General features: G+C 42.0%; 1 protein-coding gene across 1 annotated transcript in view; it reads right to left on the bottom strand.

The window, feature by feature from the left end:
- Positions 1–26,649, bottom strand: part of MTMR8 (myotubularin related protein 8) — a gene marked incomplete at both ends in the record, with an annotated part of 111,021 nt that overhangs the window by 51,462 nt on the left and 32,910 nt on the right. Inside the window, 4 exon segments of the mRNA XM_080653077.1 lie at positions 15,134–15,243; positions 18,229–18,370; positions 20,403–20,560; positions 21,803–21,977. Coding sequence (XP_080509203.1) covers positions 15,134–15,243; positions 18,229–18,370; positions 20,403–20,560; positions 21,803–21,977 — 585 coding nt within the window.

Genomic DNA, 26,649 nt, shown 5'->3' on the forward strand with positions numbered 1-26,649 from the left:
CCCTAAAGACTCCATCAAAAAATTATTAGACTTAATAAATGAATTCGACAAGGTAGAAGGATACAAAATTAACGCCAAGAAATCTATGGCATTTCTATACACCAATAGTGAACTTACAGAAAGAGAGACTGAAAAAGCAATCCCATTTACCATCGTACCAAAAAAATTAAGATGCCTAGGAATACACTTAACTAAAGAGGTAAAAGACCTATATGCAAAAAACCACGCAACCCTGAAAAAAGAGGTAGAAGAAGATATAAATAGATGGAAGAACATACCGTGCTCATGGATTGGTAGAATCAACATCATTAAAATGTCCATACTACCCAAAGCAATCTATAGATTCAATGCACTCCCCATTAAAATACCAACAGCATATTTCACAGACCTAGAAAGAACTCTCCAAAAATTCATCTGGAATAAAAAAAGACCCTGAATAGCTGTAGCAATCCTGAGGAAGAAGAACAAAGTAGGTGGGATCTCAATACCAGATATCAAGCTGTATTACAAAGCCACTGTTCCCAAAACAGCCTGGTACTGGCACAAGAACAGACATATAGATCAATGGAATAGAGAACCCAGAAATCGACCCAAACCACTATGCCCAGTTAATATTCGACAAAGGAGGCATGAACACACAATGGAGTCAAGACAGTCTCTTCAATAAATGGTGTTGGGAAAATTGGACAGATACATGCATAAAAATGAAACTAGACCACCCACTTACACCATACACAAAAATAAACTCAAAATGGATACAGGACTTAAACATACGACGGGAAACCATAAAAATACTAGAGGAATCCACAGGCAGCAAAATCTCAGGCATATGCCAAAGCAATTTCTTCACCGATACTGCTCCTAGGGCAATGGAAAATAAAGAGAAAATAAACAAATGGGACTACATCAAAATAAAAAGATTTTTCACAGCAAAAGAAACCATCCACAAAACAACAAGGAAGCCCACTGTATGGGAGAACATATTTGCAAATGTTATCACTGATAAGGGTTTAATCTCCAACATTTACAGGGAACTCATACAGCTCAACAAAAGGAAGATAAACAAACCAATCAAGAAATGGGCAAGGGACCTAAATAGAAATTTTTCGAAAGAAAACAGAAGGAAGGCCAAGAGACATATGAAAACATGCTCAAAGTCACTAATTATCCAGGAGATGCAAATCAAAACGACAATGAGGTACCATCTCACACCTGTCAGAATGGCTATCATCAACAAATCAATAAATGACAAATGTTGGCTAGGATGCGGAGAAAAAGGAATCCTGGTGCACTGCTGGTGGGAATGCAGATTGGTGCAGCCACTGTGGAGAAGAGTATGGAGTTGCCTCAAAAAACTAAAAATGGAACTCACATTTGACCTAGTAATCCCAATTCTAGGAATATATCCCAAGAAGCTAGAAACATCAATCAGAAAGGATGTATGCACCCCTATGTTCATAGCAGCAGAATTTACCATAGCTAAGATTTGGAAACAGTCTAAGTGCCCATCAGCAGATGAGTGGATTAAAAAAACTGTGGTACATCTACACAATGGAATACTATGCTGCACAAAAAAGAAGGAATTCCTAACATTTGCAACAACATGGATGGAACTGGAGAGCATTATGCTAAGTGAAATAAGTCAGTCAGAGAAAGATAAGTATCACATGATCTCACTCATTTGTGGAATATAACGAACAACATAAACTGATTAAAAGAAAACAGTTCCAGGGACAGAGAAACATCGATCAGACCATCAAACCTCGGAGGAAAGGTAGGGGAAGGTGGGCGTAAAGGGGAGAGATCAACCAACGGACTTGTATGCATGCATATGGGCCTAACCAATGGACACAGGCAACGGGAGGGGGGGGTTAGGGCATGAGTGGGGATTGTGGGGGGGGTAATGGGGGAATAAGGACAGATATATAACACCTTAATCAATAAAGAAATTTAAAAAAATAAAAATAAAAAATAAATAAAGGGAAAGTAGAGGAAAGGGGGTTATACAGGAGTCAGCCTTTGAAAAGGCAGCCTGAAAGGAGAAAGAGAACCATGAAGAAATAGTTTGGTTAAAGTCAGGACTAGAAAAGAAGAACAATGTTTAAGGGATCAAAATACCAGATATCAAGCTATACTACAAAGCCACTGTCCTCAAAACTGACTGGTACTGGCACAACAACAGACATATATACCAGTGGAACAGAACAGAGAACCCAGAAATCCACACAAGCCATTATGCTCAATTAATACTTGAAAAACAAGGCAAGACCATACAATGGAGTCAAGACAGTCTCTTCAATAAATGGTGTTGGCAAAATTGGACAGATACATGAAAAAAAATGAAACTAGACCACCAACTTATACCATACACAAAAATAAACTCAAAATGAATAAAGGTCTTAAACGTAAGATGGGAAACCTTAAAAATCTTAGAAGAAGCCATAGGCAGCAAAATAGCAGACATTTGTTGTAGCAATATCTTTACAAATACAGCTCCTAGGACAATGGAAACTAAGGAGAAAATAAACAAATGGGACTAATCAAAATAAAAACTTTGGCACAGCAAAAGAAACCATTAACAAAACAACAAGAAAGTCCACTGCATGGGAGAAAATATTTGCCAATGTTCTCTCCGATAAGGGTTTAATCTCCAAAATCTACAGTATACTCATACAACTTACCAAAAGGAAGATAAACAATCCAATCAAAAAATGGGCAAAGGACCTAAATAGACAGTTTTCAAAAGAGGACATACAGGAGGCTAAGAGACATATGAAAACATGCTCAAAGTCACTAATCATACGAGAAATGAAAATCAAAACTACAATGAGGTACCATCCCACACCTGCCAGAATGGCTATCATCAACAAATCAACTAATGACAAGTGCTGGAGAGGATGCCAAGAAAAAGGACCCTCCTTCACTGCTGGTGGGAATGCAGATTGGTGCAGCCACTGTGGAAAACAGTATGGCATTTCCTCAAAAAATTAAAAATGGAACTGCCATTTGACCCATTAATACCACTTCTAGGAATATATCCCAAGAAAACAGAAACACCAATCAGAAAGAATATACGCATCCCTATGTTCATAGCAGCACAATTTACAATAGCTAAGATTTGGAAACAGCCTAAGTGCCCATCACCAGATGAGTGGATTAGAAAAGTGTGGTATATCTACACAATGGAATACTACACTGCTGTAAAAAAATAAGGAATTCTTACCATTTGCAGCAGCATGGATGTAACTGGAGAGCTTATGGTAAGCAAAATATGCCAGTCAGTGAATGATAAATATCACATGATCTCACTCATTTGTGGAATACACAGAACATTATAAACTGATGAACAAAAATAGATACAGAGGCAAAGAAGCATCAAACAGACTGTCAAATTACAGCAGGAAGGCAGGGGAGGGTTGGGGGGGGGTAAGAGATCAATCAAAGGGCTTGTATGAATGCATATAAGCATAACCAATGGACACAAGACACTGGGAGGGGAGGGTGAGGGCATGTGCCGGGGGGTAGTGGAGTCCACGGGGAGGTCAATGGAAAAAAAGGAGACATATGTACTACTATTTGTAATACTTTAAACAATAAAATAAAAATAAAAAATAAAGTCAGGACTAGAAAAGTGGTTCAAAGAGAAAGTGGCTCATAGTTTCAAATGCAGCAAAGAAGTCAAAATAAGAACAAAGATTAAAGAATGACCCTTAGATTTGACAGGTCAGGGGTCAATAGTGACCTTAGCAAGAGTAGTAGTAATGGTATAAAAATATGATCACAGTGAACTGAAGAATGAAGGGAGGTCAGGAAATGCTAATAGGGAAAACAACTACTTTCAAGAAGTAGAAGGTAAGAAAATGTAGGAGAAAGGTTCCTTGAAGAAGGAAGGGATGGGATTTAGAATACAGGTAGAGAGATAAGTCTTACACAAAAGATGGGGCACCATTTCCTATGAGACAGCAAGGAAGGAGACACAAAAAGAGTTGGTAAATATAATAGTAGAAGATGAGTATAATCTTTTCATGAAGAAAGATTCATGCTTACACGTGCTTATAGAGAGGGAGTAAAAGTGGAGTAGCCAGCATGAAAGGTACAAATTAGGAATACCTGCTTGGTGGACAGCACTCAAGCAGAGACACATAAAATGATTGCTAAGTCGCTTTAAGACTACGTAACTACAGCTAAGATTATGAAGCATAAACCTGTGTTAGAACCAATCAACATAGCTATGGGATCTATTTCTTTGTAGCAATGTTTAGTCATTAGGGTGTAAGCATCAACTATCATACTGGCAAACATGTAAAAAGATTGATGAGCTCAGCCAGTGTGGCTCAGTGGTTGAGCATAGACCTATAAACCAGGAGATCACAGTTTGATTCCTCCTCAGGGCACATGCCCGGGTTGCAGGCTCAATCCCACAGTAGGGGGGAGTGCAGGAGGCAGCCAATTAATAATTTTCTCTCATCATTGAAATTTCTATCTCTCTTCCTCTCCCTTCCTCTCTGAAATCAATAAAAATATATCTTTTATAAAAATTAAATAAATAAGTAAGTTGATGATAATCATTACTGGCAATGTGGAGAAATAGGTATTGTTGGTAGGAATGGAAATTGATGTGATGTATTTGGAGGGCAATTTGGCCATGTCTAGTTAAAGTTTGAAGTATTCATACTCTGACTCAGAAAATCCACTTCTAAGAATGTTTACACATATATGTTCAAGGGCATTTGGTACAACAATTTCTTTATTTGTTAAAGAACTGGGAATAACTGAATTGCCCATTATCAGGGAACTATGGTATATTCACATAATGAAAGATGATATAGTCTTTGAAAGAATGAACTGACTAAACTGACCTGGAAAATGTCATTATACCTTAAGTATAAAATATCAGATGCAGAACAATATGCACAGCATAATCCCATTTTTACAAAGTAGTAATAATAGCATGTAAGTCTAGAGTTGCACTGTCCAATATGGTAGTCACTAGACACAAGTGACTATTTAAAATTCACCAAGATTAAATAAAATTTAGAATTCAGTTTCTCAGTTTCACTAGCCAAATTTCCCGTGTTAAATTTCCACAAGTGTCCCTACTGGCATGGTTCAGTGGTTGAGCATCAAGCTATGAACCAGAAGGTCACGGTTCAATTCCTGATCAGGGCACATGCCCGGGTTGTGGGCTTGATCCCCAGTGTGGGGCTTGTAGGAGGCAACTGATCAATGATTCTCTCTCATCATTGATGTTTCTATCTCTCTCCCTGTCCCTTCTTCTCTGAAATCAATAAGAATATCCTATCTAATAAAAGAGTAATATGCAGCCAAAACCGGTTTGGCTCAGTGGATAGAGCGTTGGCCTGCGGACTGAAAGGTCCCAGGTTCGATTCCGGTCAAGGGCATGTAACTTGGTTGCGGGCACATCCCCAGTAGGAGGTGTGCAAGAGGCAGCTGATCGATGTTTCTCTCTCATCGATGTTTCTGACTATCTGTCACTCTTCCTTCCTCTCTGTAAAAAATCAATAAAATATATTAAAAAAAAAAAGAGTAATATGCAAATTGACCATACCTCTGCTACACCACAAGCCACGCCCACCAGCCAATCAGGAGTGAGTATGCAAATTAACCCAACCAAGATGGCTGCGGCCATGGAGAGAGCAGGAGGCTTGGGTTTCCCCGGCAATGGAGGAACCCAAGCTTTCCGCCTGCCCTGGCCTGCCTTGGCCTCTGCTTAAGGCTGCAAAGTTTCAATTATAGAAGATAAATAAATCCCAGATACCAGGGCCTCCGCTTGGGTCACTGGGGGGCGTGGCCAGCTTGCAAACCACCACAGGCCACTCACCCAGGCCGTCCCACACCCCAAGGGAACCCCCGCCCTTATCTGGGACACCCTTCAGGGCAAACCAGCCAGCCCCCACCTGTGCACCAGGCTTCTATCCTATCTAATCTTATATAATAAAAGAATAATATGCAAATTGACCATCACTCCAACACACAAGATGGCTGCCCCCATGTGGTCAAAGATGACTCCCCCATGTGGACACAAGATGACCGCCACAAGATGGCCAGCAGGGGATGGCAGTTGGGAGAGACCAGGTCTGCAAGGGGAGGGCAATTGTGGGCGATCAGACCAGCAGGAGAGGGCAGTTAGGGGTGACCAGGCTGGCAGAGGAGGGAAGTTGGGGGTGACCGGGCCTGCGGGGAAGGGCAGTTGGGGGGGACCTAGGCCTGCAAGGGAGAGCCGTTGGGGGTACCAGGCCTGCAGGGGAGGGAAGTTGGGGGGTGCCGGAAGCTGATCATTGTAGAAAGCTGTGACAGGGAATTCGGAGGGCTGGTCAACCTTAATTGAAGCCCCCACCTGTTAGTCCTAAATTCAATGATTAGCTTCTATTGGAGTTTCCTGGGTGTATCCCGTAATCTTAATAAAAGAGATGGCGAAGCCAGAGTGAGTAGTAGTTCTCCCACTAGAGTTGGACTACCGCCTGGCCCCCCATTTCCCAAATTAATATTTTTCTAAGTCTCTTTCATTTGTGTGCGGCCTTCTCCAGAACCCGAACCCTGAACCGGAACCCTGAATCACGCAGGATGTGAAAGGGGTTTCCACATCAGGCGCCTGAGGTCTGGAGGAGATGATATTTTTTGCCTAGAGCGAAGGAGGAAAAATACACCGAGAAAAGGTGTGGAAAATTCACCAAGAAAAAGGTGAGGGAGGTTCACCACACGGAAAGCCCACGGACTAACTGCAGAGTCTTGATCTGTAAGTAGGGTGGGAACGTCTTTTTCAGCCAGGCTAATGGGGAAGAATTAGATTATAAAATAATGTGGTTTCTTGTTCAAATTAAAATTTTAATTGGTATTTGGAATTTAAAATCTGTAATAAGTGAAACTCTACTGATGAAACCATCTCTGGTGCGGAGAAATTCAAAGGTGGCAGGAGAGGGCAAGACTATCTGGTCTCCCGCAATGAGATTGCTTAAGGTATTGTTTAAAAATTATAAAAGAACTCGCAGGGAAATGCAAATTTTGGCCAAATTGGGTGTTAGTTATTGCTTCAGAAAGCGAAAAAGAAGGAAAAAATATAAGATCTGTCTTTATCTATTAAGCATGAAAAGAAATTCGGACAGATCTGTTGCTGAAACTTCCCCTGAAGTAAGCAGGATGTTGTTATTAATCTAGGGACGGCTAAATGTTTGACTTGCCAGTTTTAAAAGTACAAAGTGCAAATTAAATTGGGAGAAATTATATAATTGTGGTAATTAAAATCATATATGGATATATATATATATTTGATCGTTTTTTCCATGTTAAAATTTCAAGGCTTTAATAGAGATGATTCTTGGAAAGCTCCAAGGGCCCGGAGTAATACAGGAAATTTGTTCTCTCTTCTTAAAGGAAATATTTTTGAAATTTAACCAATCTAATATACTTAAAATTGCACAGAAAGCTTTATCAAATAAAAATTAATAACTATATTTTACTTTTAAATGTTATAAAGGTTTTGGCATCTAAGGAGGGCAAAATATTTCTTAAAATCCCAACTTAAAAAACAAAAAGGGGGGGGTGATGGAGAAATCACCTGTGGGTAGGCTACACCAAGCCTTAATTACTTTAAATTTCTTCAGTTGTGATGCTGATGGAAAGACACCTATGGAGCTACATTGGTGCCAGAATAAAACAAAAGAAAATGGTTTACTTAAATGGAAGGATCCCGAATCTGGTTTATGGAAGGGACCTGATCCATTATTAACCTTTGGCAGAGGGTATGCTTGTATATTTCCAGAGAATTTTTCTAAACCCGTGTGGATTCCTGCTAGAAATATTAAATTGCAACAGGGATCCAAGAGAGAAATTACACTAATGAGGACCTTGCACCTGGAGCCACACCATGCAGCTGCAGACAATCAATTACCTCAGCCACAGAGAGCAGCAACTCCAAGCAATCCACTGAAGATGAGGAGCAGGAGGAGGACGAGCCTGACAACAAACAGCCCAGAGACCACCTGAGGCATGGTAAAGAAGACGGTACAGATGCTTGAGAACGTCTTTCTTGCCATGCTAGTAGTGATCAGCTGTACGGTAATATTACCTGGGGAAAATGGGGAAAATGGGGAAGTGTTTTTGACTTATGTTCCTGACCCTTTATGGGTGAGGACCCTTATGTGGACATGTGGACTGATCCCCGCCTAATGTAATCACCAATAATACCAAACACCTTGGTTCATCCAGGAGGAACATGGGTGGGGCAAGGAAGTATAATTATACAGGTGTCGCCACCCAGTTTTCCTTTTGTATGACATAAAATCAAATCACTGCTCCTTTGTGTGTAAAATTAAAGAGAGGTTTCTGGCTTTCGTGGACACCAAAGGAAGGACTATCACTACTTGCTCCTGGGAGAGGTGCAGAAAATGTAACTAGACCTTGTCTATACAAAAAGAAATTGACAGCCAGTTTGAAATTGAATTGTCATAGCTTAGAGCAAAGAATATCCTTACATGATATTATTCTACAATGTCATAAAAATTTTTGATATTTTTAAACACCATGTTGTACAATTGTCCCAAACAAATTTACAAACTAATTCTTTGAATGATTGGCAGTAATATAAAAAGGACATGAAAGGATTTAATCCCTTCCACTGTGTGGAAGGCCCCTTGGGAAGGCACTTGAGCATTCTATGTTGGCCCCTCTTGCCCTTTTTGTCACAATCCATTTGCCCACAGCTGTTGCCTGAGCTTTAGGTTGAAGCCTCGTAGTGGCTGATACCATGGATCTGTCTCTCGCCCAATGGTATGAGCTGGGCCCTCCCTGGAGAAGAAACCTGGGTTTCCCAAGATCTGTGATCAGTGCTGGGGCCCCACCGACGGCCGAGGTGGGATCCCGAGGCAGGTGCTGGGTGTGGAGGCCACGGGGGCGTAAACTACCAAGGAGACAGAAATGAACCTCACATCACCCTGCTTGGCCCCGGAGGATGACTGGTTAGCCAGAGACAGGTAAGATTCATTAAGGAAGGAACAACCTAAGACAGGCACAGTCGCAGAGGGGCCATCAGGAGAGAACTTGGGAGTCAACAGAGATGGGGCATAGACCCTCACCCCCCCCAACCTTGCAGGGGCCTGAACCCTAGCCCCTTCTGAGGGAGGTCTCCTGCCCCATGGCTGCTTTGCTTCCCACGCCCAGCTGAGATTGGGGCCCAGGTAACAGACAGACTTGACCCAGCTCAGATTGGGACCTAGGCAACAGATAGAGGTTTGGCCCAGCTCAGATTGGGATCCAGGTAACAGACAGAGACTTGACTGACAGCAGCTGCCCTATATCTAAATCCAGCTTAGCACTAGGAATGCTCAGAGCCTACTCAAGAATGCAAATAATCTTTTCTACTAATATATACAGGACAAACTAAGATTGTTATTAGAGTATTAAATTTGACAGTAAAATAGTAATCAAGTTTTCAGATTAATTTAATTGGCTAATTGAAATAAGTAAATATTTAGGAAGGTTTAATTGTACTGGACAAAAAGTTGTTCTTAAAGTATTAACAAAAAAATTTTTTTTGGTAGTTCATCTCATGATAAAATTGCTTAACATGCAATGAACCTAAAAGCAGCCATATTTTTGTGCAAAAAATTAAAATTGAAAATTATCAAGACTGCATTATAAAAAATTTTCCAAAAGCCTCCTAATAATTAAATTAAAAAAGGGGGGGGGGAATAATGGAGTAATATTATGTAAGGAAAAATATCCTGAAAGTAAATTACATCTAGAAATTTTTTACTTTGAAAACTGATTTTCATTTGTAATGCTAATAGCAAGACAGCCATGAAAAACACACATGGTGTCAAAATAGGTCAAGGAAAAATCGTTTGGGCAAGGAGGGAAAAGATTCCTTTATTAACCTTTGGTCGAGAATATGTTTGTGTATTTTCAGAAAACAACTCCAAGACCATATAAATTAAAAGCAGGCCAGAGATGGAATACGGTGACGATGCCTTGCCATACTAATAGTCAGCAGCTGTACATCGCTGCAGATTGCCTAGGACCAAGCCAGAGAGGGTCGGACCTGCATTGCTACCATTTGTCCACCATCTAGATATTATTACTGATATGTATACATGGGGAACTGTTTGACACTGAAAACTGAGACTCAGAATTGTTGGACATTGAAGTTTGGACTCAAATATTTTATTCTTATATGTTTATTTCTAAATCTGCAGATTTTTTAAAGGAAAGAAAGAGGGGGGGATGCCGGAAGCCGATCATTGTAGAAAGCTGTGACAGGGAATTCGGAGGGCTGGTCAACCTTAATTGAAGCCCCCACCTGTTAGTCCTAAATTCAATGATTAGCTTCTATTGGAGTTTCCTGGGTGTATCCCGTAATCTTAATAAAAGAGATGGCGAAGCCAGAGTGAGTAGTAGTTCTCCCACTAGAGTTGGACTACCGCCTGGCCCCCCATTTCCCAAATTAATATTTTTCTAAGTCTCTTTCATTTGTGTGCGGCCTTCTCCAGAACCCGAACCCTGAACCAGAACCCTGAATCACACAGGACATGAAAGGGGTTTCCACAGGGGGGGACCAGGCCTTCAGGGGAAGGCAGTTAGGGGTGACCAGGCCTGCAGGGGAAGGCAGTTAGGGGTGACCAGGCCTTCAGGGGAAGGCAGTTAGGGGCAAACAGGCTGGCAGGGGAGCAGTTAGGCATCAATCAGGCTGGCAGGGGAGTGGTTAGGGGGTGATCAGGCTGGCAGGCAGAAGCAGTTAGGGGCAATCAGGAAGGCAGGCAGGCGAGCAGTTGGGAGCCAGCAGTCCTGGATTGTAAGAGGGATGTCCAACTGCCCGTTTAGGCCCGATCCTACCTGGATCAGGCCTAAACAGGCAGTTGGACATCCCTCGAGGGGTCCCAGATTGGAGAGGGTGCAGGCTGGGCTGAGGGACACACACCCCCATGCATGAATTTCATGCACCCGGCCTCTAGTCAATATATAAAAGCCTAAGCCACCAGCTGACTGTTCAACCAGCCGACCTGTAGCTATGATGCACATTGACCACCAGGGGCAGAGGCTCAACACAAGAGCTGCTGAACTGCGGTGACACGGAAGCTGAGGTTCTCTGGTGACGCACCCGGAACCAGAGAGGAAGGAGCCTGATTTCAGGGTTCATCACCTGAGAACTGCCCTCTCACAATACAGAACCCTTTGGGGGATATTGGAGAGCCGGTTTTAGCTTAATCCTCACAGGCCAGGCCTATGGACCCTACCGTGTGCACCGGTCCTCTAGTCTATTGGCTCCCCACTTTGGGTCTGGCTCCCTACCGGGCCTCTAGCCAATGGTAGAGGTCATGAATCTGGCCCTCACAGAAACTTTTTGACTCCATTAGCTAAATGATGAGATGTACAGGACCTACTGGCTGCGGCCTGACATGTGGTACCAGCACCAGCCCATCCACTTAATATTTCCAGTGGAGGCAGAGAATTTTCCCCGCTACCACTCTCTTCTGGGAAACCTGCAGTGGCTTCCCTCCTCTGGGCTGACAGTAGCACCAGTGGGCAACCTCCAGGGAGGTAAGGGGGCAAAGGAGAAGCTCAGGTGGGAAGAAGGAGGTTCCCACCGCCACAGTACTCTGCCTGGGAGGAAGGGCCTGGACAGGAGCCTGACATTGAGCAGGGTCCTACCCTAGGCCTACTAGATTCCAGGCTAAGTAAATCCTGTCTGCTAAATAATTGCATTATGCAGCTAAATGCTCACAAGTTGTCAGTTACTTCCAAACTTAGGGTAAAGTGAGGTGAAAGAAGCAAGACAGATAGAGAGAAAGTGACATAATATTGGGAGAAGAGAGGAGGGAGCATCACCCAAGAACTGCCCTCTCGCAATCCAGAATCCCTTGGGGATGTCGAAGAGCCGGTTTCAGCCCAATCCCTGCAGGCCAGGCCGAGGGACCCCATCAGTGCATGAATCCATGCACAAGGCCTCTAGTGTGTGTGTGTGTGTGTGTGTGTGTGTGTGTGTGTGTGTGTGTATACATATACTATATATATATATATATATATATATATATATATATATATATATATATATATAAAAATTTCCACATGTGGGTAGTGGCTATTGTATTAGTACAGATCTAGAACATTTCCATCATCACAGAAAGTTCAAATAGTGCTGATCTAGAGGCATACACATTAAACTATTATAACAATGATGTGTATGTTGTAGAGCAAACTACAGGAATCATTCACATTTTATGTTATATATTTCTGAAATGATTACTTCTTTGATAATTTACATGTACAACTTTTTTAATGTGAAAAAAATAAAGATAATGAAAGAGAAAAAGAGGGGCACTATATGTTTTTGAGAACAATAAGAAGTTCACTATTGCCAGGGTCTTTGGAGAAACTTTTCGAGCATTTGAGCTTAAAGTGACATTATCAAATGTGCTATTAGAAGCAATTTGGTAGCCAAGTTGGGGAGTAACTAAGAAAAATGCAAACAAGTAAACAAATTAGTAATGGGGATATAAAATACAGCATAGGAAATATAGTCAATAGTAGTGTAATAACTATGTATGGTGACAGTTATGTACTGGAAATATCAGGGGGAACACTTTATAAAGTGAATAATTGTCTAATCACTGCTGGACACCTGAAACTAGTACAAGATATTTAATGTAAACTTTAATATAAAAATAATTTTTAAAATCCTATCTAATAAAAGAGTAATATGCAAATTGACCGTCACTCCAAGACACAAGATGGCCACCCCATGTGGTCAATGATGGCTGCCCCCATGTGGACACAAGATGGCTACCACAAGATGGCCTACAGGGGAGGGCAGTTAGGGGTGACCAGGCCAGCAGAGGAGGGCAGTTGGGGTGACCAGGCCAGCAGAGGAGGGCAGTTGGGGGGGACCCAGGCCTGCAAGTGAGGGCAGTTGGGGGGTACCAGGCCTACAGGGGAGGGCAGTTGGGGGGGACCAGGCCTACAGGGGTGGGCAGTTAGGGGTGACCAGGCTGGCAGGGGAGGGCAGTTAGGGGCAATCAGACCGACCAGGGAGCAGTCAGGCGTTGGTCAGGCTGGCAGGGGAGTGGTTAGGGGGTGATCAGGCTGGCAGGAAGAAGTGGTTAGGGCAGGGGTGGGCAAACTTTTTGACTCGAGGGCCACAATGGGTTCTTAAACTGGACCGGAGGGCCAGAACAAAAGCATGGATGGAGTGTTTGTGTGAACTAATATAAATTCAAAGTAAAGGAGCAGAGGGGAGAGCAAGAGAACCCTCTGCTCTTTCGGCTCCGCGGGCCGGATAGAACAGCCTAACGGGCCGGATCCGGCCCGCGGGCTGTAGTTTGCCCATGGCTGGGTTAGGGGCAATCAAACAGGCAGGCAGGTGAGTGGTTGGGAGCCAGCAGTCCTGGATTGTGAGAGGGATGTCCAACTGCGTTCGGACATCCCTCAAGGGGTCCCAGATTGGAGAGGGTGCAGGCTGGGCTGAGGGACACCCCCCTCCCCCATGCACGAATTTCATGCACCGGGCCTCTAATATAAAATAAATGTGGCCAGTAATACAAAAGTAAACAAGTTAAGTGGTTATTATAGTACTTTAAGCAAGTGATGATAAATGTCTTAACTAGGGAAGTAGCAGTTGAGGCTGGAAAGAATGAATAGATTTGAGAAACACTTCTGAGGTAGAACTGATAGGAGTAGGCAATTGCCAAATGGAGGGGAAGAGAGAGAATTCAAGGCTGAGTTTTCAAGCTTGGAATAAGGGGCAGGTGGTGCTGGAGATGGGGAGCACAATATAATTATGCAATCTGAAGCCTATCTTTTTCAGCCACACATTCTAATTCAACCAATATTTATAAGGTTGCACTATCAAACTAATCCCTCTTCTCCATCCTCACTCTCTTTGGCATAATGAAGTTTGTTTCAGAAAGGGAATGTACGGGTATAGTACAAGATATTTAATGTAAACATATAGTATGAAGAATCGTTGGACCTGGGCTTAAAACAACCAAGAGGTCACATAGAAAACATTAATAACATATTATAATAAAAAAATATAGACAATAGGTCTAGGACAGTGAAAAGCATTAGGGCTGGATATTTAGGGCTGTTAATTACATATACTCTTCAAACATTTTTAAAATATATTTTATTGATTTTTTACAGAGAGGAAGGGAGAGGGAGAGAGAGTTAGAAACATTGATGACAGAGAAACATCAATCAGCTGCCTCCTGCACACCTCCTACTGGGGATGTGCCCGCATCCAAGGTACATACCCTTGACTGGAATCAAACCTGGGACCCTTGAGTCCGCAGGCTGATGCTCTATCCACTGAACCAAACCAGTTAGGGCATCTTCAAACATTTTAAGCCAGAGACTATATATCTCATTACTTTCAACTGAGAAAATGACATCAGAGGGGTGAAAAGTCATTCTCTCCTTTACTTTATTTCTACAAGTAACAGGATAGGGTGAAGAAGGAGAGTTCTCATGTAGGAATACATATAAACAAAACCTCAAAATGAGAAAATGTACACTCCCAATTTCTTTCTTTTTTTTACATCACATAACAAATGATACAGAGGCCAGGGTTCGAATGAGTAAGGAAGCCTGCCTGACTGTATTCAGAAGCAGAGCTATAAAAGGAAGTAAAAAAGGGTCTACTTCATACTCAGAGCTCTGAATACCCTCTGCATTTATTTTACACTCACTCTTATTTCCACATGATATCTTAGAATCAACACAAAAATACAACAGAGTATTTGAGCAGGAAGTATTAGAGATCATTTAAGAGTTTTTAACATGAGGTAAAGGGCTCTGTGAAATCATTGACATTAAGCCTATTTTCTGCATGTATAGCCATATGTATTTTTTTTTTCAGGAGGAGAAAGTCAATATTATTTCCAAAGCGTTCTGTGGACCCTACAAAAATTATAACTTTAGATTCTAGTCCAACCACCTTGTTTTACAGATGAAGAAACTGAGGCCTGGAAAAAATTTGCCCAGGGCTCATAATGAATTAGTAGCAGAGGTGAATCTAGAAACTAAGTTTCTTTTCAGTATTCTTTCCACCATGATACAGTGGCTACCTCAAGAGATCCCATAATGAAATTCAGTGCAAGTTCTTAAAAGTCCTGATTATTACCTTTGCAGTGAAAATTCCAGCATCCATAATAGCTTTAACGTGTCTCAACCACCTGGTGCTCTCCAGGCCACTAAGAAACTCACTCATTGTTAGAGTTTTTAATTCACAAACTAAGGTAGACAGGGAAATGTTAGGGCAGAAATAGAATATTGGAAACTAATTATAATTATAACAAATATCAATCATGTTCTGTTAACCATGATGGATCTGTTCTGATTAGAAATCACATTTTCACTTGGCTGGGAGTTGTACAACCTGGGACATGGGAGCTAACATCAGAATGCAGTCCACCCTCCTATCCTGAAAACTGCCTATCATTATGGAAAGATTTACAACCTTATGGTTGAGACAATCTAGTCCTGGAGGCACCTGCCCTTTACAACCCTAGCCCCTGTAATCTGTTCCTGGGACACCTGGGGGCACCCACCCTCTGTGACCCCTTCCCCCAGCCCACATGACTTGTAACCTGTAATGATTATCCCATGCCCACTTTCCCATACCTGTAATTACTATTTTCTCACGCAATCTTTGTCCTTCTACCCAATATAAGCAGCTGGCTTATGGTGGGGTGGAGAGCAGATTTGTGTGGATGACCTGCTGCTGTCCCATAATGCCAGCAGTATTGGAATAAACGCTCATATATGATTCAACTCTGTCTCTGCTTAATTGGCTGAAGTAGTGACAGGAAGCCCGAACTCCTTGGTTGTCCAGTTACAAAAGCAGAAATTGAAATTCACAATAACCTCTATTTATTCACCAAGAAAGGTGAAAAAGTGGATCCTAATTTTGTAAATGAGGAAACTGAGGCACAGACAGGTGAAATGATTAGTTAGAAACCACACAGTGAATAAGGGACAGGATTAGGGCTAGAGCCTGTCATATCTTCCAGATCTAGTCCCTTCTTTCTTGAGTTGTACAATCCACCCTCAAGCCCACAGAAATCTCTAAGAGAAGAGCCAGAAGAATGGGTCAGTATCCACAGGAAAACACTCACATCTCCTCTTATTAAAGAACACATTTATTCCTATGTCCTCAACCTGACTCTCAGTCATCTGTTTTTTTACTGTGCATGTGGCAGCATAAGAATTTCCCCTCCTCCTTCTCTGCTAATTCAGTACTTGCCCTGCAGCATCCCTGGGGAGATTTTCCTGTCCCTTGTAAGAATTAGGTCTCCTAGTGGCAGTCCCCTGGAATATGTGAATGAGTCTGTTTACTCTATAGTTTCCCAGCAAACTAGATGGAATGATGCCCTGCTACCTGCTTCAGCTTCCTGGTTTATTAAGCTTACTAGAGGTCTGGTACATGAAATTCGTGCATGGGTGCAGTCCCTAGGCCTGGCCAGCAATCAAAGCATGAGCTTCTGGCGTGGAAGGGCAGGTCCCAGGTGACCTCTGGGTCCTGGGCAGCACCTGGGCCCCCAGGACCCTGCATGCCCCCCTCTACCTGAGTCACAGTGCCCGAGTCCCCACGTGAAGCTGCGATGAGCATGGTCGGACACTGTGGGCCGGGGCACAGGCTGGGCCTCTGGGCCATCCAGCCACATGGAAGCCAGGTGGGCGGTGCACTCTCTCCCAGCTGGTCTCGCAGACTGGCTCTTGCACAAACACACAGGGTGCCCAACCAGCCCCTACAGCCCCAGCGGCTGTGGCCTGGTTCACCCAGAAGAGGCCACGTGGGTGCAAGGCAGGCTCCTCACAGGTGCCTGGCATCTGAGCGTGAGGGGTGGGGGGGCTTCTCCAGCACATTAGCCCTAGTGTCCTGGGGGAGGGTAACAGGGGGAGTGAGTGCGAGCTCAGCGGACACCCTGCCTTCTCACCGCACCTCTGTCCCCATCACCCCCACCCCCAGGTAGCCGGCAAGAGGTAGCAGCACGTTGCTGAAGCTCGCCATGTTCCGCGCTGCCCCCTGGTGGTCAGTGCATGTCATAGTGAGCGGTCAAACTCCCAGTCTCCCGGTCGAACTTCTCGGGTCGTCGCCAGAGGGGACAATTTGCATATTAGGCTTTTATTATATAGGATTATTTAGTTCCCTTTTGCTTTCTACCTTACATTAATAACTAGCTTTCTTATATTAATAACTAGCTACCTACACTTAACACATTCACTCATCCTAACTCTGCAGCCCCCTAACATCTGTCTGTTCTCCCACACCCTCACCTACTCCTTGCATCCTTGTGCAATCTCAATACATTGGGGAGGGAAAAGGTTAATTTTCATGAACTTTGCACTGGTTATCCAGCAGAGGGCAATATTTTGCCTCAAAAAATCAGTAAGAAGTCCTGTTATCTGCTACACATATTCTGGGACAAAAGAGAAAAAAGGAAGAGATTTAGGGAAGCAGAACACTAATATCCTAAATATGATGCAGACTGCTGCTAAGGATCTGATAAGGGTCATGTAAGGGAGAGGTCTTGGCCTATAACATAAGTATAAAATTGATGAAAAGAGAGGAAGAACAGAGAGTTCACTAAAGAAGACAGATTTTCACCATCTCTTCCTGAGTTGACATAGTACATCACGGAATCCTGGGTAGTGGCTTTGAGAGAAATGTTTGAGACTCAAGAGTCCTGGAAGGCCCCGATCTCGCCTTGTCTCCACTTTGACCCCAATTATTTTTCAGTGATGACAGATGACCCAAATTATATGACATTAGCTTCATTCTGTTGAAGTCTAAATTCACCTTCTTCATCAGCACAGTGATGCAATATGACTGAATCCTTACAGTAGATTAAATGAGGTGATTTCTTACCTCGAGAATGTTGCAATGAATCCCCAATTCATTTAAACTTATGTTGACCTACACTCCTAAACACCAGCCTCTATAATTCTATAGAGATAAATTATTTACACAGTAACTAAACCCAGATGGACTCCACCGAGTTATGAAACTGAACATCTTAGTTCCTCTGCCAGACCAAGACTGCTATAACTCATACTATGTAAGCTGGATTCATCCTATAGTCAAAAACCTTATCACGTATTGAACCTGCTCACCCAGTTGCTTTTATGGTCTACCCCAAATCAGGCATACTTTCTGTATATATGTATTAATGCAAATCTATGGCCTCTGGCCTATTCAAAGTAAAATCCTTCTATCTTCCAAGAGTTTCTGCAGGCCACTCTGCATCACATGGATGTTCTCAATGCACATGAACCTGAAGCGAATGTAGGCATAGTTGTTTTCATTTACATACCCCTTCCCAGCTGCTCTGTTAGCCATGGCATTCAACTGTAATAGCTGAGGAATAATAGAGCAAATTGGACAGATTATAAAATAACAGCGATTCATCAATCTCAATACCTTATTCTAAACAGTTTTAAATCTTACCCATTTAAAAAGATGTTAAATCAGACAAGGCATATTCTGGAATAGAGAGAATTTCACTGGTTTTTAGGTCAGGTTACCCTGAGTAACAAAGGAGTATAGAGGGAGATTTAGTGTTTTGTGTTATTACTAAAACCCTGCTTAAGAGGCTGAAGGCTATGGAAACTATGAAGATATCTGTTCTGAAGAAATGGGATAATTTTGAGCTTCTTATCACAAACAAAATTTTTCTCAGCTGAAAGGGTTTTTATATTGAGAAACATGTGAAAGTTCAAAAATCTTTACATCTGAGAAGTTCTAGGAAGAAGTCTAAGAACTTCAGAGACAATGAATTTCAAATAGCTATTCTAGAAAAATGTCTAAAACATGCATGAGATAAATGACTCATTCACTGATAAAATCGACCTGTGTTAATACTATGTTCAGCTTGTGGTAATCAGAATATTTATTTCTAGGTCATAAGAAGAATGTTGGGCAGGGTAGGGAGTAAATGAGATGTAATCAGGAAACATTAAAACAATAACTAGAAAAAAAGCCAAAATACTCTATGATGATAACCATCTTACTAATCAAATAGTTTTCTTTGTCTGGGCCTGTTTTCTCACCTCCCAGTATTGTCCATTTCAAAAGACAGGAGGAACATGTATATGGACAGTGTGTAGTTTTTGTATTAATAGAAAAAAATGCCATTAAAACTTTAAAAGCACAAACACTTCACATTAACACATTAAGGGAAAATAGTCTGTGTCAACATATTCTGTTTACAATGCAAGATACTTTTAAAGCAGGGGCAGGGAACCTTGTTTCTGCCAAGGGCCATTTGGATATTTATAACATCATTTACTTAATATAGTTCACTTAATATACATTTACGTTGCTATGAAAAAAAATGCTCCTACATTTATTGAATTTCAAGTCCTGCCTGCAGTTGCCTTTGCAGGGCCAGACGTTCCCCACCCCCTTTTTAAAGGGAGAAGTATGAAGGTAATTTTGATTACTTATCACACATACAATGCCACTGATATTTCATTACATTAATAACAATGTGAAAGGGACATCTGTGGAGGTACAAGCAACAGTCACCTTGTAGCAAGTAAATTTGCTATGACTGATAAATGTTTCTGCAAACAAAACAATAATTATAGTAGTCCCTATCCAGGTCTGGGTAGCAGTAGAAAGGCCAGCCACTGCAGAGTTAGCTACATGGAATCACTATAAAATCTTTGAGAATGTCTGGCAGAGTTAAGGTAGAGCTACATATTAGCACCCTAATGTTCAAGTAAGGAAGAAATATAACATTTATTGACCTCCTAGTATGTACCAGACACTGTGCTAGATCCTTTACCTATGTTATTTCACTTAATCCTCACTAAAACCCCTCAAGATAGGTACTATTATTATTCCCATAAGAAAATAATCTCAGAGAGGTAAACCAATTTCAACCAAAATCATATGGAAAAGGGCTGAAGACAAGATCTGACTCCAGGTTTATCTAACTCTTAAAAATGTAATTTTGTACAACTGCATTACAGTTTCTACTAAAAGTATAGATTTAGCCATCCAGAAGATGGGGCTGCTAGATATTTCTAGGCCTTCTAAGAGAGGAAAAAGATACCTGTTAAAAGTGCTTTTTGGTGTTGGGTTTGGAAAAAAAGCACCATTCCTTTAGTTTTTCAAAAGCTTGGTATGTTTTCCATTACCATTTTAAGATATTTAATTTTAATGAAAAATAGAGATTTGATTAAACTCTTTCCAATGTTGAATGGCAGATGCAGTTACAGTTGAAGCAAGACAGCAAACTTCAGAGAAACTCAAAGAGAGTGCCTGCCAGGAAGGGAAATTAGGAGAGATTACGACTGATTTTTCTTTTTTCAAAACCTTGTTTGCTAACATTTTTCTGTTTTAATTAAATTGACCTAAAGGAAAACAACAATGACAAAATTACCTCATAGTTTCTGTTGGCATCTGTTATGGGCCAGTACCTGCTGGGTATTCCCATACGCCCAAAGTCTGATATTGGGTCAATCAGTTTCCATCCATTTACCCTCATTTCTTTTGAGGATTTGGGAGTATAAGAAAAAGCATACACATCTTCAGTTAATGCTGAAGAGGGAGATAAACATGAAAGCAAGAAATAATGAGTGAAATTTAAAGAACAATAGATAATGCTAAAAAAGGCTAGACTTCCTTTCTCCCAAATGAAATGTTTTTCAAATAGCCCCAGAAAAGGACAATGATCTGTGTAAAACGGTGCCTTTATGTAAGGAATAAGAAATGGAACATTGTTTTGGAGTCTTCTTTTTAAAATGATTTAATTTTTTTCTGATACCAGTACAAAGCAGGAACATTCTATCTGGCTTCCTGTGAATTGCTAGATAATGGACTGAAATGAAGCTTCAGGGCTTCACATGTTTGGGAAGTCATCCTTCCAAAAGTTTTTGTTAATTTTAAATTGAGCTCCAGTGTCCTAAGGGCACTGCTTGTTATAAGTTGAAAAATATTAATATTGTTCTTAAAATCTACTCATCAGGCCAATACCTACTTCTGGCTGATGAATGGCTATTTCTTCTTTTATTCCAGTCAACCCCACTTCCTCCCTTCACAAGATGCAACATGTAACCAGTAACTCATTTGACTAATTTATGTGGTAACAACTCTTCCAGAAATGGATGGAATCTGTCAGAGTCTTATAAAGTATTGGGCCAGCTGACTGGTAACCTGTTAATAAAATACCAGCAAATTCTCAGAAATTATTCTGGGTAAAGGGTGGGAGAAAGTGTAAAAACATGAAAACTCCACAGATTAAAAGCAGAGGAAGCTGATGGGTTAGACACCTAGAGATGGGACTGGGGGATAAGACAGTGAGGCTGGAGAAAGCAGAGACAATCAATTATTAAGGACTCTCATAAACCACCCAAATCTTCTAGCTGGAACTGAAGGTAAGAGTGGGAATAGTGGACCAAACAAAAAGCTGACAGGATTATAGGGTTCAGATTTTGCTCCAAAGTAGACTTCCTTCCTGAACTGATGAAAAAAAATCACAACTAATACTTAAAAGGAGGGAAGAAAGAGAAATCAATAGCATAAATTAAATATCTACTATATATAGCAAGTACAGAGTAAAATGCACAAATACACTTAAACCTCAAAACAACCCCTGTGGGGTGCTTATACTGTCACTACTTCTACAGGTGAGGAAGCTGTGTTCAGAGGTTATATAACTTGTCCAAATACCATAGAGCAGAAATCAGATCCAAACCCTGCCCTGTTTAACTTCATAGCCCATGATCTCTCCAGTCTGTCATTTTTGGGAAAAAAATCTAAAATGGTTTTAGATAAAAATACTATCATACCTCCCTGGCTGAGAAAGCTTGAGAAGTGAAATATAAACCTCATGGCACACAGTGTCAGAGTCTAAAATGAAGTGGGCCACCTGGAAGTTCTTGCCACAGACAATCAGTGAACAGCCCAGGCTAGTAATGGTCAACTTCTCCACAGTGGTAATGTTATGCAGTGCAATCTACAAAACAGAAAAGAACCAAAATAAATTCACAGGCATACACTAGTTCTGGCATAATCAGTGTGCCTGACTCTCAATAATGGTAACAGGATAACCAGAGATGTGATCACATCTACAGCCATCTACCATCCTTTGTAAGGCACAACTGGGTTTCTCTCAAACAGAAGTAAATAGTGGTAAAGCAATAAGCAGGAAATTGCAGTGTTATAAAACTTCTCCCGCCTTAGGGATATAAAGTTTGTGGGGCAATTTGTGGTAAATTGGCTCAGTACAGATGACTTCTAGCATTCTATGGTGACATGTACAATCATAGTAGAATAATTGCCACAGAGAAAAATAGAACTTTCTTTTGTTCTACCAAATGACTAATTAAAATTAATAACTAGTATTGTGCTTTATTTCTCATAAGGTCATCCATGACCATTAACTATTTAATCCCTACAAGAAATCTTTGAGGTATAATCATCCTATTTCAGGAATGAAGAAGCCAAAGTTCTGAGAAGTGAATTCCTCATCAGAAGTCATACAACCAAGAAGTGGCACAAACAGGATTTGAACCATGGCAGTCTAATTCCAAGTCCAGAGCTTTTTATCTAATAACTAGAGGCCCAGTGCACGGGATTTGTGCACTGGTGGGGGGGCATGGCCTACTGGGATCAGCCCAGCTGTGCGAGCGCTGCTCATCCTGGTCAGCTGAGCAGTGCTCCCACTGTGGGAGTGCACTGACCACCAGGGGGCAGCTCCTGCATTGAGCATCTTCTCCCTGGTGGTCAGTGCACATCATAGCGACTGGTCAACAGATTGTTCTGGTCATTTCACCGTTTGGTTGCTGGGCTTTTATTATATAGGATTCTAAAAACTAATCCTAGAATTAGGATTTAACTAGAAATATTAGGGGGAAATTTTCTCTTCCACATTTCATACTCTAGTGACAATAAAGCAAAGAATGAGATGGGGGAAAACTGACCTATGTAACTTAGGAAATGAGTAAAGACTAAGACTAATGAATAAAGGAACTATACATAAGCACTATACTATAGTTAATAAAGTTGTTTCCCATGAGAGTACAAATTAAGGATTCTGATTTCTTTTAAAGGATGACTGAATCTTTAGTCATATCACTCCTGTCCATGCTGATGCTAGCAAAAAGAAATGTGTGGAAAGTAAACTGGTAAAAATAAATTGTATCCAAATAATATAATTCTTGCTTTATAAAATCACAAATCCATGGAATCTTAGTTTTACATGTTAGTCTTTGGTGTTCTCCTATCTGTGTCTGATATTTCCTGCAACTAGAACCTAAGTGTAATCTTTTCATTCTTTGGACTACCTGTCCTGTGCCTGGAATGACCTGATTATCACTGTCTGTTCTTTTCCTCTACCTTACACCACTTTTTTGGGTAAATAAGCCTCCTTTGATATGTAGAAATAATTAACATAAGTTCTCCCTTCCAGATCTAGTCCCTTGGGCTTGAAATAATATCCAGTAGGAACATATCTAGGGAAATGTGTGCTGCCTATAAATACAGGTTAGAAAGGAGAAAGGCTCATGGCAAAGTACTAAAGAAATGTTTCCTAAACTGTCAGAAATGGAAGAATCTCTCCTAATTATATACTCTAACCACCTCGTTTTACAGATGAAGAAATTAAAGCCCAGAGAGCAAGGGTCACTTACCTAAGGTCATACAGCCAGTTAGTGCATAGCTGAGTCAATCTAGAACCAGGTCTCCTGATTCCTCTTTTGGCATTACTTTCATCACATCAAAAGGAGCAGTTACAATATCAAGTGGGAAAAGCTCATGCTGTTTTAAAAAGGAAGTACTAAAATACAGTTGACCCTTGAACAATGGGTTTAAACTGTACAGGTCCACTTATACATGGATTTTTTTTTTCAATAAACTAGTGTCCTCATGCACAAAATTCATGCATGGAGGAGGGGTACACTCAGCCCAGCCTGTACCCTCTCCAATTGTGGACCCCTTGGGGGATGTCCGACTGCCGGTTTAGGCCCAATCCTTCTCGCAATCTGGGACCGCTGGCTCCTAACCGCTCACCTGCCTGCCTGCCTGATTGCCCCTAACTGCCTCTGCCTGCCTGCTTGATCGCCCCTAACCCCTCTGCCTGCCTGTCTGATCACCACTAACTGCCTCTGCCTGCCTGCCTGATTGCCCCTAACTGTTCTCCCCTGCCAGTCTGATCTTGCCCCCAACTGCCTCTGCCTGCCTGATCTCACCCCCAACTGCCCTCCCATGCTGGCCTGATCTCGCCGCTAACTTCCCTCCCCTGCCGGCCTGATCTCACCCCCAACGGCCCTCCCCTGACAGCCTGATCTTTCCCCCAACTGCCCTCCTCTGCCAGACAATTTGGTTCTGATTGGTTGGTTTCTATGCCAGTCAGTGTCAAAAGCTCCACCTCCTAGGCAGCCATTGGCTCCTCACAGTTGACCCAGATTTGATTCTGATTGGTCCGTTTCTATGCCAGTCAGGGTCTCTGGGCCTATCAATGGGGCCTGATCAGAAAGGCAGGGCTGATCAGCAGCCCCGGTAGAGGCCTGGAGAGAAATGGAGGCCTGGCTACTGGCCAGACTGGGAGAGAGAGGCAAGTGCTGATCAAAGGCTGCCTCAGAGGCAATGGATCATTCCCTACTTCTCTCTTCAGGCCTCTCTCTGGCCCTGATTCGCAGTCTCCTCAGCAGTCAGTGCTGGGGCACCACACCTGCAGCAGAAGCAGGACTGACTTCCAGTTGGCCGAGCCTCAATCATTACTGGTCATTATGACCCAGGGTATTTATATATTAGGATATACAGTTGGCCTTGGTTTCTACAGGTTTTGCATCCACAGATTCAACCAACTGCATATCACAAACAATATTTTCAATCTGTGGTTGGAAATCCATAAATGTGGAGGGACAACTGTATGCTTAAGACCTTTATATGGCATACATCAATAGATTTGGATATCTGTAGGGGATTCTGGAACCAATCATTCATGAATACTAGGGGAGTTTTGGGGAGTCAAAAGTTATATGAAGATTTTCAACTGCACCCGCTAACCCCCACATTGTTCAAGTATTAACTGTATTTATTTCATATGTATATTCAATTTATTTTATACTTATTCAATAGTATTTATCATGTGTGTGATGCACTGTTTTAAGCAATTACAACAACTTTTTAATTTTCATAATAAGGTTATTATTACTATCCCTATTTTACAGATGATGGGGGTGAGACACAGAGAAGTTAAATAATTTGCTCAAGGTTATAAAGGTAGTAAATGTTGAATCTGGGATTACATCCTGAATAGACTGGCTCTAGAGCCTATGATCATAATCACTATGCTATGCTTTATACCAGAAGCATGTTGTAGTTCTTATAAAGCTTCCCAAGCATAAATCTGGTTAATGATTAAGTTAAGATTAAATGATACTTTAGGTTGAGGAAGTCATAAAGTAATGTTAAGGGTACTAAGCTAATTAGAAAATATTGTTTAAAAAAATAGAAAACATTGTTTAAAAATATAACAGGCCACACACACACACACACACACACACACACACACACACACACGATCCTCATCCTGTCTTAGGTCATAGAGATGGTCTAAATCATTGATAGCCAAGGTGTAGTCCACAGGCCATCTGCATGATGTGTGAGCTTTTTAGAAATTTAAAATGTTAGGTCGGAGATTCTGCATTTTTTACAAGCTCCCAGGTAAAATGGATACTGCTAGGTATCCACATTGTATGGGTAGCAAGGCTTTCAATTACTTCTAGTTGATAAGGATGCTTATTAACTACTAGAGGACCAGTGCATGAAATTCATGCATGGAGTTGGGGGGTCCCTTAGCCCGGCCTGCACCCTCTCACAATCCGGGACCCCTCCGAGAATGTCCAACTGCCAGTATAGGCCAAAAACAAAACTGGCAGTCGGACAACCCTCTTGCAATCTGGGACCGCTGACTCCTAACTGCTGGCCTGCCTGCCTACCTGATCACCCTTAACCACTCTGCCTGCCTACCTAATCGCCCCTAACTGCCTCTGCCTGCCTGTCTGATCATCCCTAACCACTTGCCTGCGTGCCTGATCACCCCTAACCACCTCTGCCTCCCCGCCTGATTGCCCCTAACCACTCACCTGCCTGCCTGACCACCCCCAACCACTCTGCCTGCCTGCCTGCCTGATCACCCCTAACTGCTCACCTGCCTTCCTGGTAACCCCTAACCACCTCTGCCTCAGCCCCCGCCACCACGGCTTCGTCTGGAAGGATGTCTGGATTGACATCCAGAAGGTCGCTCAGCTGTCCAGTCTAATTAGCATATTATGCTTTTATTATTATAGACTAGAGACCCGGTGCACGAAATTCGTGCACTGGGGGGGTGTCCCTCAGCCCAACCTGCACCCTCTCCGATCTGGGACCCATCGGGGGATGTCCGATTGCACACAGTGGCCCAGTGCATGAAATCCATGCACATCCTCATGTACTCCATTTTCAATGAGAAGGCAGTTCCTACCAGTATTGGTAGTACTTGTTGATGACTGTTCTTTGGACATATTCTGTCGACACTGCCACCTTCTTTCAAGTTCAGAGGCATGTTGATCTTTAGACATTTTTCTGTCGATGACGCTGGCTTCTTTCAGCTTCAGAGAGACATTTTTCCAATAGCTGCTCTT

The sequence above is a fragment of the Plecotus auritus genome (genome assembly GCF_963455305.1).
Source record: "Plecotus auritus genome assembly, chromosome: X".
In the NCBI taxonomy this organism is placed as follows: Eukaryota; Metazoa; Chordata; class Mammalia; order Chiroptera; family Vespertilionidae; genus Plecotus; species Plecotus auritus.